Source organism: Phascolarctos cinereus, unplaced genomic scaffold (assembly GCF_003287225.1).
Source record: "Phascolarctos cinereus isolate Bilbo 61053 unplaced genomic scaffold, phaCin_HiC Scaffold_1;HRSCAF=81, whole genome shotgun sequence".
In the NCBI taxonomy this organism is placed as follows: domain Eukaryota; kingdom Metazoa; phylum Chordata; class Mammalia; order Diprotodontia; family Phascolarctidae; genus Phascolarctos; species Phascolarctos cinereus.
The window spans coordinates 12,343,449-12,356,628 of NW_027555514.1; the positions used below are offsets into that span (position 1 = coordinate 12,343,449).

The window sequence follows — 13,180 nt, forward strand, 5'->3', positions numbered from 1 at the left end:
CTTAAAGAATGCATGGAAACTATAGAGAAAAGGACAGGATCGGGGCCAGTTAGTTGTAACAAAGTGAAAATAGATAATGGGTGAAGGGAAATCATGCGAAATAGACTGGGAAACAAAGTTTGTAGTTGTAAATGACAATCAATCAGTTATTCAATAAGAATTTGTTAAGCACCTACTATATGCCAGGTCCTGTGCCAACCTCCAGGGATAAAAAGAAAAAGCAAAACCAGTCCCTCCTCTCAAGGAACTCATGCTCTAATGGGGCAGAGGACCTGAACACGAATAGGTAAATATGGGTTGATGAAAGGTCATTTTAGAGGGGACAGGCTAAGGACTGGTTTTGCTTCATCCTCTATTTAATCTGGAACCTCTGACGATGATTAGCAGAAGGTGAAGATGGTGGGGCTTGTACATTAAGAGGATTTTTTGGGTAGTCTTGTGGAGGGCAGAGCCTGGAGGCAAGGAGGACAATTAAGAGGCTATTATAGTAGTTTTTGTGATGAGGATCTGTTCTACAGTGGTGATGTGGGAGTGAAAAGGGGAAGTGGGGGCCAGAGACTGTGAGGAGAGAAAATTGATAAGCCTTGGCACCTGATTGTTGCAGGGGGAAGGAGGGGAAGGAAGTATAAAGTATAGAAGACTAGGTTTCAGCCTTGAGTCACTGGGAGAATAGAAATGGAAGCAAGAGAAATAGGAAAATGGGGTGGAGAGGGAAGATATTTGTGGGGGGATGATAAGTTGTTTTTCATAGATTAGGGTCAAACTGCTGGCAGGAGGTATCCAGGAGGGAGATGGAAATGAAGCATTTTAGCCAGGGCAGAAATCTGGGCTAGGCACTCAGAGCAATCTAAAGTAAAGCAATCACTGACCCCATGGGAAAAGATGAGATCACTAAGAGAGAGAATGCAGAAAGAGGCAAATGCAGGCCAGTGACTTGGGGGTGCAAAAATCTCAGGGCATTAGAGGAGATTCTGGACAAGTGGTCAGACAGATTGGAGGAGAACCAGAGGAGAGTAATGGCTCAGACACTGAAGTGGAAGAGAGACCAGAAGGAGGAAAGAGCCCAGTGCTGCATGAGGGGAGGCTGAGGATTTGATAAAGACTTGTAGTTTACCTGAAAACATCTCCAGTTGGCCAGTTCACTTAGTACCAGTATCAAGAGAAAATATCCCTTTCAATCTATCTTTTTTTTTGACTTCTCTTGATGCTCAACTCTCTGACGTGCATTTGACAAGAATCACTCAAATGCTATTCAGCTGCAAGTGAATATAGTTCCTGCCCCAAACCACAAGATTTCTAGTGCCCCAATGATGGTGGCATCCTGTGCCTACCATAACCTGGAGAGTCCTCAGCTGAAATATAAACTCAGAGCTTCCAGTTCCCTCCATAATTACTTCACGGCACATCAGATCATACTTCTAGAGCTAGAAGGGACCTCACAGATTATCTACTCAGCCTCTCACTTAACAGGGGAGGAAACTGAGATCTGTAGAGTTGAAATGACTTGCCTAAGGTCACACAAGTAGAATAGAGCAAAGCTAGGATTTGAACCTAGGTCCTTTGACTCAAAGTGCAATGTACTTTCTACTCCATGTCATCAGAACTGGAGAAAAAATGTGTGAAGTTTGGTAAGTTGATTTATTTGTTGATTTACTTGTTTTTTTCCAAGAGAAAGATGTGTGTTGGGGGTAGGGGAGGAGGTTGTGTCACATTCAATTGTAATTCTGGGCCCAAAATGATCTTGATGATTTGTTCATATGTTTCAAATTCCTCTGGGGTTTGTTTGGCTATCCGCCATACTTTGGCATTCTGTCCCACTTTAGGATGGGTGATCCAGCCAGTGCCTTAGACAGTATACTTGGATGTGATATGATTAATAATAAAGGGGATTTTCTGAGGCAGTGCCTATCCTTAGGCATTTATGAGTTATCAGGTCTGATGATGGTGGCAAGGAATAAAATAATAACAATAACAGGAATTATTACAACTGGCATTTATATAGTTCTTTAAAGCTTGCAAAGTGATATGTAGATATACACACAATATGTACATGTGGGGATACATACAGATACACAGCCTCTATATACATATAAACATACATATGTCATCTTGGATTTAGAACAGCAAGGAACCTTAAAGGCAATCTAATGAAATCACTTTGTAAGAACACTTTGAGAACTGGCTGTCATTCTGGATCTTGTGATTTAGAGGGGCAAGGATTCCTCTCAGCCCTGTGAGTGATATTCCTGACAATCTTTGACCAAGAAAGTGGACTCAAGTCATGCTTAGGAGCTTTGAAATAAATAAACAAAGAGTTGTTCCACAATTAATAAATGGTTAAAGGATATTAGCAAACAGTTCTCATGGGAAGAGATCTAAGCAATTTCTAGCCACTTGAAAGAATACTGCAAATCACTAATTACTAGAGAAATGTTAGTGAAAGGAACTCTCAGGTATTACCTCACACCCATTAGATTAGCAAAGTTGACAAAAATGGAAGATGATAAATATTTCAAGGGCTGTAGGGGAAGGAGGCACCTTAATGCACTGATGATGGAGCTGTGAGGAGGTTCAGCCATTCTATAAAGCAATTTGGGACTTTGTCCCAAAAGTCACATTTAGTGTGCATTTCTTTCTCCTAATCACAACCTCCATTAGGCCTATGTCCCAAAGACATCAAAGAGAGAGGAAAAGGACCCAGATATATGAAGAATATTTATATCAGCTCTTTTTATAGTGGCAAAGAATTTGAAATTAAGGGTATGCCCATCCATTGAGGAATTGTTGGACAAATTATTGTAAATGAATGCAATGAAATACTTTTGTACTGTAAGAAATAAAGACAATTTCAGGGGAACTCGGGAAGATTCATAATGAAATTATACCGAATGAAGTGAGCAGAATCAGAATTATTCACCCTATAAGAACAAAATTATTAAAATTAAAATTTTGAAAGACTTAAGAACTCTTATAAATGCAATAATAAATTATGATTATAGAGGACTGAGCATGAAGTTTGCTCCACCTCCTGACAGAAAGAAGTGATGGACTCAAGCCACATCATGAGACACTCATTCTTGGACCCAGCCAATAATGGAGTTTGTTTTGCTTGATTATGCTAACTTGTTATAATTTGTTTTGGTTTCCTATTCATTTTTTTCTTTTTTTTTCCAGTGGGAAAAAGGTAGAAAAAAATAAACGCTTTGTAAAATAAAAAAAAAATTAATACAAAAATAAGTGAATAAGAAAAATGTTTTAAAGTAAAATATTTGCACAAACATTTTTAATGGCATATGACAGAACAGGCTGGAAGAATTAGCTCAGAAGCATTATCAGTGGGTAGGATTCCTCAGATACACTCAGACTTAATGGGCTAAGCTGGAGATGAGGGATGGCACCAGGGCAACAGTAAAGAAAAAAAGAGGAAGGAGGGAAGGGAGAGACCGAGCTGGCCATTAGCTCTCTGCAGGCACCTTGGGCAAAGAATTGGACTGAAGTGCCCATTGTAAGGAGCTCTTTGAAGCCTGAGAAAACTTCCAAAATGTCGATTATTTCACCAACTTCCCCTCGTCATGGCTGTCCAGTAACAAACACTGGCATGTTCTTTTCTCACTTCTTTTATCCATTTCTTCGATCCTGGGTTTGTCTTCTAGAGAGAACCCTGGTCAGACATAAATTCTTGTGCTGTGTACTCAGACAGAGAAAAGGGGAATGGGGGAAGCCAGGATTTAGCTGGAACACCCAGGATTTAAGTTCGAGCAGAGAGCCAAACCTTTTCCTAATTGTCCACCTCCAAAACCATTCCAACCTATTCTACTTTTCATTATATATGGAGAAACTGAGGCACAGAAGGTTAAGTAATTTGGCCAGAGTCTCCCTGGTTACTACTAAGTCACCAAAGGAGGCTTCACACCCACAACCCTTAACTGCAAAGCCAATGCTCCCTTTGGTACTGTAGCTCATTTGAGCCTCCCCTCAGTGCTACAGGGTAGGCACAATAGGCATTTTATCCCCATTTTGCAGATGAGGCAACTGAGATCAGGAAATTGAGTTCAAGAATTTAAGAGAGCTTCATTTCAGAAATTCAACTTGAGCTGATAGCTAAGGTGCTAGACATTCAACAGGACTTGCATGCAGACCCATCATGGTGCACTCATTGGCCCTGGGCTCTGCTTTATGACTCTCCCAACTTCTTTCTTCACCATACCATAGCAACCTTAGGACCCTACACCGTGGACCTTCACTCACTCCGCCCCAGACTTCTCCCCCTTCAAAATCACTCCACTATAGTGGCCCCTTCCTTGGATTGATCGGATCCTCTAGAACCCACCATTTTAAGTGTCCAGGCCAGTCATGCTCATTTCTTCACTCCTTTTGGACTCTACTTACTTCCCCTCCCCTCTGCTGTTCAGCTCCTTTTTCTGAATTGTCTTCCCTTTTTAGGATGTAAGCTCCTTGAGACCAGGGACTTGTCTTTCATTTTGCTTGTATTTGTATTCCCAGCACAGTGCCTGACACATCATTACTCCAGTGTCCAGCTCTCCAAAACTGTCCATGGGGTTTTCTTGGCAATGACACTGGAGTGGTTTGCCATTTCCTTCTCCATCAGATTAAGGCAAACACTGGTTAAGTGACTTGCCCAGGGTCACACAGCTAGCATGTATCAGAGACTAGATTTGAATTTAGGTTTTCCTGACTCCAGGCCCAGCACTCTATCCACTAAGCCACCTAGCTGCCTCTGAGGCAAACAAGGTCACACATCTATTAAGTGTCTGAGGCCAGATTTGAACTCGCATCTTCCTGAGTGACTCATAAAAAGTGCTTCATAAATGCTTGGCGATTGATTTTTCAGTTCTTCATCTATTTAAAGGGGGTAATGATATCTGTAATGTCAGCTTTGCAGACTTCTCATAAGGCACAGATTTGATTGTAGAGACAGAGATATCTATCTCTATGTCTGTGTGTATATAATATATGTGTCATGTATATGATATATTTCTATACAAATATGAATATATAGAGAATTTTCCTCTGCAAGTCCCTGAGTAGTAATGACTCTCTCTCTCTCTCTCTCTCTCTCTCTCTCTCTCTCTCTCTCTCTCTCTCTCTCTTTCTCTCTCTCTCTCTCTCTCTCTCACTCTCGCTCTCTCTTACTCTAGCTCTCTCTTTCTCTCTCTCTCTCTCTCTCTCTCACTCTCGCTCTCTCTTACTCTAGCTCTCTCTTTCTCTCTCACTAGATAGATAGATATAATAAAGCATATACACATGTATGTATTTATACATACTTTATGCATGTAATATATATGTATGTATGCATATATATATGTATCACTTTATAACTTTAAAGTGCTAAATAAATGTCAACTATCATTATCATTATTATTTATATATGTCAACACTTCAGGCCTCTAATCTTAGAGCTAGATGGGACCTTAGACTTTATATAATCTTAACCATTATTTCATATGTGAAGAAATAAATTTGCAAAGAGGTGAGAATGAGCCAAGCCCCAGAGCTAACTGGATAGACCTAGAATTGAGTCCTTCTGACTCTAAGCTCACTGGGCTTTGCCCTACATCATGCTGCCTCTTACTTTTTCAGTTTGGATTGGTGCCTGCTTTCTGATAGAGTATTCTAACGCCATGATCTGTAATAAATGACCAGTTGGCTTCTCTGCAAATTCAGTTTCATATTTGGAATGAACAAATGTTCCACTCTGGTTACATTTCTTTCCCCAGGCCATTATTCAGGAAGCATTACCAAGGCGATTTTCTACTATGATTAGTTAACAGTATTTGCTATACCTAGTACTATTTCTTACAAATATGGCTTATTCAGAATGTTCCAATTCAATTAAACTCAGTAAGTATTCCTTGTTCTTTCATTTTGTACCTAATTCCTAATTTACCTTCTTTTCAAAAATTTGGAAATGACCATTAATATAAGCACTATTTATGATGAGGTGGCCATTTTTTCTTGACCATGTATGCCCACTGTGGGCTCCTTACAGAATGTAATCTCATTGAGGACAGAGACTCTTTCATTTTTGTCAAAGTGTCTGGCACATTGTTTGTTGAACTGAATTGGATAGAATTAAATTAAAGTAAATTAAATTCTCTGGCCATTTGTATCCCCCCAGGTGTTATATATCTTGATCCCATTTCTTGAAACACTAATCTGGATTTCTTTGAGTCAAACAGATGTTGCATGCCTTCAAACCACCAGTACTTTTGCTTCTTAACAGGATTTCATGGCTGGAGCAGCAGCGAATGAACGTTGTGACATGGTTTCCAACTTAGTAAGCAAAGGCTGCTTGTCCGATTTTATAGAATCTCCTTCGGTTGGTGTGACGATACCCACAGGAAGTGAAATGAACACTCAAGTCAGCCCTGGGGAGGTGCTCATCCAACTGCGACCAGGTTTGCTGATTTAAACTGTTCCTCTGATTGTATTCATTGGATTCTTCTTGGTTTGGTATTGATTTAGTGGTGAGGAGAAATGGCCTCTAATCCAGGCTCTGCCAGTAATTGGCTGTGTGACCTTGGGCAAGTTAATTCACCTCTCTGGTCTGCACTGTGCTCATATGTGACCAGATTGAAGTAGCCCTGATCTCCTCCAGTTCTAACATTCTCGGTCATCATAGTGGATTTGATAGCAGCCAATGGGGGATAAGAATGGGAGAATGTCTGTCTCTATCCCTGAAGGAGCTTACATTCTAGTTGGATAGGGAAACGACATATATATAAATGGTTATGGAGAAGAGGAGTCCAAATATACTAAATGCCAAATTGTGAGCAGGGATTATTGTGGGCATGGTTGGGAAGGCTTTGGCTGACACCTGGGAATGACCTATTGCATTCAGCAAATATTCGTTAGGGACCACTTTATACTCAGCTCTACGGTAGGTGCTGGGGAGGTAAAGATCAAAACCAAACAGTCCCAGACCCAAAGGATCTTACCTTCTATCAGGCAAAACAATGGGCAGGCAGAGAAGTAAATACAAGATATTCAGCAAGTAAATGCAAAGTAATTCTGGGGGACAAAGTGCACTTTGAAGTCCATATGAATGTTCCTTCCACAGCCAGGGAGCATATGGAAAGAGGTCTGGACTTGGAGGAAGACAAAGTCAAATCTTGTCTCAGATATGTCTGAACTTTGTGACCCTAGGACTGTTACTTCACCTTGCCTATATGTGTGTTTATGTTAATACATGTGTAATATTATATACACATGTCTTGCCTGTGTGTGTAGGGGGATAACGGGAGGTGTGTACTTTACAGGGACATAGGTCAGTGTTAAGCTTGACTCCATTCATTCATCTGTATTAAATTCTTTGTGAGTGTGGTTATGGATGTATATGTGTGTTCTGTTCTCTTTCGACTAGTTCAGATAAAAGAGAGGCTGAAAAGCCAGCTGTTCCCCTCACCTTCTCTTCTTTGGTTGTATGGTCTTCCACTTTAGCACCCTGATTATGTGGGAAAATTTCCCCATGCTACACTTTCCTCTTTTTCTCTAATTTATTCTTTTCCCCCTCTCTTTCATTTCTTCTTTTAAGAGCTTAACAAATTCACTCCTGTAACTTTGTCTTTAAGAGCCTTCAGGACTTTACGACTCTTAGGGAACACCTATTTCTTCTCCCCCCATTAGAATATATAACTTCATCCTCTATAGTCTCTTCTAATTACACCAATGTATTGACCTTTTTTATGTTTCTCTTGATGCCTGTATTTGCATTTTAAGTTTCTTGTCAGTGCTAGTCTTTTTTTTTAAATTATAAATGCTTGGAAGTCCTCCATTTTATTAGAAACTCATTTTATCCACTGTAGGATAATACTCATTTCTTCTGGGTTGGTTGTTCTTGATTGCAGATGTGTGTGTGTGTGTGTATGTGTGTGTGTGTAATATGTCTTTTGGAATATCATATTCCAATCTCTCCTCTCCTCTGTAATGGTAGCTTCTAGACGTTGTGTGATCTGGACTGTGGCTCCTCAGTACTTGAGTTCTTTATGCATGCTTCTAACTTTTCCCCCCTTTAAACTAGAAGCTATGAATTTTAGTTATTATATTCCTGGGAATTTTCATTTTTTTAAGAAAGAGAATGATGGATTCTTCATATTTTTACTTTACTCTTTGTTTCTAATAGGTCTATGACATATGATATACAAACTCTTTTTCTGATCACATCTTTCAGGTCATCCTACAATTCTCCACATTAGTTGTTTTGAAATGAGGAAGCTTGTATTTTATTCTTTTTTTAGTCTTTTAGCTTTATTTGCCTATTTCTTATTTCATAAAATTATTAATTTGTGTTTGAGTCATTCTTGCTTTTTAGGCATTTCTTATTTGGCTAAGTACCTCATATACTAAATTATTAATTCTTCAAAATCTTTACCCTGGTGCTCTCATTTCTTCTCTACTTCTATCCTTTGAAGTTGAATTTGATTTATAATATGAATTTTTAACTCTTGCTTGATTTCTTCCAGGAATTCTGTTTTCGCTTGTGGCCAACTTGTATTTTTCTCTGAGGCTCTGCTTATAGATGATTTGGGGTTGTTCTCTTGTCAGTTCCTGTCTTTGGTGTCTTTGGACAATAATAATTCTTCATCACGGGTATCTTTTTTGTTTGCTGACTCTTCTAGCTTTAATTCCTGAATTGAGACTTTATGTAGGGGCTAGACTTTGTGTATTTATGGAATGCCTGGGCCTTACTTGACCTTGATCTGTATTCTCTAGTTTTTTCTGGAAGGTTTCTCTGGGTATTGACTGCCACATTCTTCAAGAATATTAGGGGGACCTCAAACCAGGGAACTGCAAACTTTCAACACAGACTACATGTCTAATATAGGGCAAAGCATGATCTCTCCCTTCCTGCTCTTAGCTTTGTAGTCTCTGAGTCCTAGGTATGGATGTGGGTGATACACCTACAAGCTTGCCCTGGGTTGGATCTCCAGTTGACAGTGGCTAATTCCAATCCCTTTCAGCTCTCTGGAAGGCTCTTTAAGTTCAGAGCAACAGAACTGCTGGTGTGAGCTCACTACACTAGTTACTCAGCTGCTGGCCCTAACTCGGGTCTATGGATTGAATCTGAGGGGCTGCTCTAAGGTCTGAATGACATAAGTGCAGGTTTGCTCTTGTCCCTGCTCCATGCTCTATCAGGGATTCCATTCCTTGCCCTGGTATTCATCTGCAGGTTCCAGTCTTGGTCTGCATTAGGTCAGAGCAGCATAATTGTCTTCTGTTCATCCTGACCATGACCTCTCTTTCTCATGATACACAGGCACAGGGCTCAGCCCAGTCCTGGTGCTGCCAGGCTCCTCTCATGCCTTCCTAGCTGGAACTGCTGCTCAGTTGCTGCAGGCCTCTGGCTGTCTCCCTATGCTGGCCTGGGGTGGAAGAATGATCCATTGTGGTTTCCTGATCCCTCTTTACTATTAAATTCTTCCTCAATTTTTGTTTAAATAGTTGTGGAAGAGAACTGGACTGCATTCCTCCTTTTTTGTCTATACCATCTTTGCCCATCTTCATTCTTTCTTCTATTTCTCCCAGTCCTATCTTATTACACACACACACACACACACACCACACACACACACACACACACACACACACCCCATCTACTACCCTTCATATCCTCACATCCTTCCTAAATATTTCCCCTTCACCTTAAGGCCAGGAGAATTCTTTTAGCACCCCAAATCTCTTGATAAATTGGTTCCATAGAAACGAATTTCCTCAGGCATGCCTTAGCCACATGAATCACGACTCAGTGGCAACCTCTAGGTCAAGGGTTCTTAACCTGGAGTACATGGACCCCCAAGAATTTTCTGTGAGTAGATTTCAGGGAGTCTATGAACTTGAAGGGGAAAAAATTACATCTTCATTTTCATTACCTACTATCTAAAATTTAACATTAACCTTAGTTGTTTCAAAACATGCTTGTGTTAAGGGGCATCACACTTTTCACCAAATTGCCAAGGGGGCTATGCCACAGCAAACATTAAGACCTCGAGAGCTATATTCTACTCACAGAAATTCATCTTCTCAACTATTGTCTTTTCTTCTGTGTCTAGACTTTCGGCAGTTTGCCTCCCCCAGCTTTCTTATCTACTACCTCCTTCAATCCAGTGACGGTGGCCTCCTGGCTGCTCCACAAACAAGTCACTCCATCTCTGGGCTCCGGGCATTGTCTCTGACTCTCCTCATGCCTGGAATGCCCTCCCTTCTCTGCTTCAACCACTGACCTCCCTGGACTCCTTTTAGTCCTGACTAAAATTTCATCTTCTACAGGGAGCCTTCTTCACCCCTTCTTAATCCCAATGCCTTCCCTCTGTTAATTATTTCCTGTTTATTGTGTGTATATCTTATTTGTACATATTTGTTTGCTTTCTGTCACTCCTGTTAGATTGTGAGCTCCTTGAGGGCAGGGATTATCTTTGCCACTTTTTATGTCTCCAGCACTTAGCACAGTGCCTGACACATAGTAGGCAGTTAATCAATACTTATTGTTTGATTGACCTTATCTGCTCCTCTAGGGCTCTAGCAAGTAGACTGATTATCCAGACAATTAGATTATAGAGGTCATTTATTACCAGGCCATATGCTAATCTCCACCAACTCATGCAGGATCTCTTTTCTCATCTGTCTAATCTAAAGTAGAGAAATCATAGGATAGAGGAAAAGTTATTGGTCTTAAACTCTGGATGACCCATGTTCACTTCCCACCTCTGACACGTACTGACTATGTGACTAAACATGGTGCCTCAAGGAACTCTCTAAGATTTATCTAAACCACAGCCATGGGTTCCACCCTGCTGTGCAATCTGCATCGGCATAGGGACTTCCCACTCCAGGAAGTCCCCCAGAGTTACAAAATCACAGATCCGTTCACTTATACTCACAGACTTCTTTGACTCTTAGGCAGCATTAGTAGGCAGACCTGAGTCTCTCATCAAGCCTTACCCAGGGAGCCACCTGCTCCTTGAGGCTTCTTTTGCTGAAGTTCCCAGTCTCAGACAATGTTAACACAAAACAGCTGCTCATCACTCATCGCAACTGGATTATATTTGGCTTCCTTTGGCCCCAGACAGACTGGGAATAACAGAGATGCAGCCAGATCCCCACATGAATTTAGGGAAGTATTGATTTCATTTCTCCACCCTGCCTCCTGGTGCTCCCAAAGTTTCCTTCTCATCCATCACAGCATTCCTAACCTGTGTCCTTTTTCCTCAGGGCTTTGTTTGTTGACAGCTTCAACATTCTGATAAGCTAACACTCTCCCAACTGTTCATGTACTGAAAACAAGAGTTGATTGGTGATGATGGCTGAATAGTCTCTAGATAGCCCCCCACAGGAAGCAGACTATTTTAAATTCCTAGAAATATTATAGTAGGTTTGCCCTTGTGTCATCATGGATGCTCATTGCTCAGTATAATAGAATGAAAAAAGGTCTTTTAAGTGAGAGGTTTTGAATCCTGGTTCGGTGACATAAGTGAACAAATCACCTCCCCTCTCTTGGTATCAGTTTCCTCATCTGTAAAATGAAAGAACTGGACTAGATGAGTTCTAAGGTCCCTTTCAATTCTGAACCCTAGGATTCTGTGGCTTGAGAGCAGAAGATTGTATTCAGTGTATCTGTTGACCACGAGAAGAGGAGGTCTTGCCTAAATCCACCCAGGCATGCCGGAATGCATTCATTCCTCCACACTAATGGGGAGGCCTTTATCCAAAGGACTGATCTCATTGCTGGGCTTTTCATGACATGGGTCAGGCTGGAGGTTTAGGCTTGATAAGTGTACTGGGTCAGGTGAGCTTATCATCACCCTTTGTATCAGATCATGAAGTAGTCACCTCATTTGCCCACCTTACGTCAGCTGGTTGCAGCCTTCTTCTTTCTTGACTTAGCACCAAACTGACACCTTCTAAAACTTAAGGAATGTCTACTTTTGAATCTACATGAACTTCATCTAATACATTGAGTATTTTTCATCTCTTTCTGGGAAAGTTTCTAACTACATGCACTTTTTGGTGTTCAGAGGGTCTCAGATCATGGAATCATAGATGCAGAGTTGGAAGGAACTCTAGGGTCTTCAAGTTCCATCCCCTCCTCATTTTACATATGGGAAAAATGAGGCACAGAAGAGTTGAGAAATTGTCCAAGCGTTCCCACATTGGTGACTCTCCCAATCCTTTTCTTTGTTCTTCCTATCCTTGCTGCTTTGGCATAGAGTTAGATTACCTCCACCTCGTAATCCTGGCTTCCTGTTACTTTCTGCACAATCCAGTTCCCCTCCTACCAAGAAGTGGTTTTAAAAACTCAAATATTATTTTGGTTTAGGAATTAAACTGCTTCATAAAAATGAGCTCATAGTGTTCAAAATATGAATTATCTATGTTAAAGTATAAATCAAATTACATATTTAAATGCATAGTCATGTAAGGCACCCGGTGCTGTCCTTATATTAACATGAAGACTCTCAAAAGGGAGAGAAAAAAAACTGATGGGGACAGATTATCTAGAGATGTCAAACATATGTGTTATTTGCCCCCAAACAAACATGTCATCAATATCACCCTTGATCTTCTGGACTTTGATTTTAGCAATTCAATCTTTAGCCCCCATTTTATTTGTTGAGTGCATCTTTTATTTAGTGCAATAAGTATAAGATGTAGAGATATTGGAGGTCTGTCTAGTGGATGACTGGGATTCCCAGAGATCCCTGCAGGGCTGGATAGAATATACAAGATCCCTTAAGCCTGGCGTGGTGCCATGGCCTCGTTCTCACTGGAGGGAGGTGTCAGGTGTTGATTGTGGTCCTATGTGCAAATTCTTTTTCCTCTTCTGTGAATCTGGCATAATGATACATTACAAAACACATGCTATATGGCATCAGGGGACCTGGGTTCAAATCCTGTCATGTACCACTTGGATAAGTCACTTCACCTGTCTCGTTCTCAGTTTCCTCAACTATAGAAGAAGAGGTTGCATGAGCTTCTGTGGATGGTCCTGCTGTGGTCAAAATCAATTATCCTAAAATCTGGATGATGTCGGTTTTGGAAGGGACCCCAGGGATGACTGAGAAGCCTCTCTACAGCATACCCAGTAAATGGTCATCCAACTTTGTCTAAAGACCACTAGGGCCAGAGGCCCGCTACTTCCATGGTACAGGCAGTCCACCTGCTC

General features: G+C 40.9%; 1 protein-coding gene across 2 annotated transcripts in view; it reads left to right on the forward strand.

The window, feature by feature from the left end:
- The window catches only part of ITGB8 (integrin subunit beta 8), a 114,879-nt gene that overhangs the window by 42,197 nt on the left and 59,502 nt on the right, over nucleotides 1-13,180 (forward strand). For both annotated transcript variants that reach the window (XM_020993267.2, XM_020993268.2), the window contains exon 3: nucleotides 6,245-6,419. In XM_020993267.2, the coding sequence (XP_020848926.1) occupies nucleotides 6,245-6,419 (175 nt within the window). The remainder of the gene's footprint in view (nucleotides 1-6,244; nucleotides 6,420-13,180) is intronic.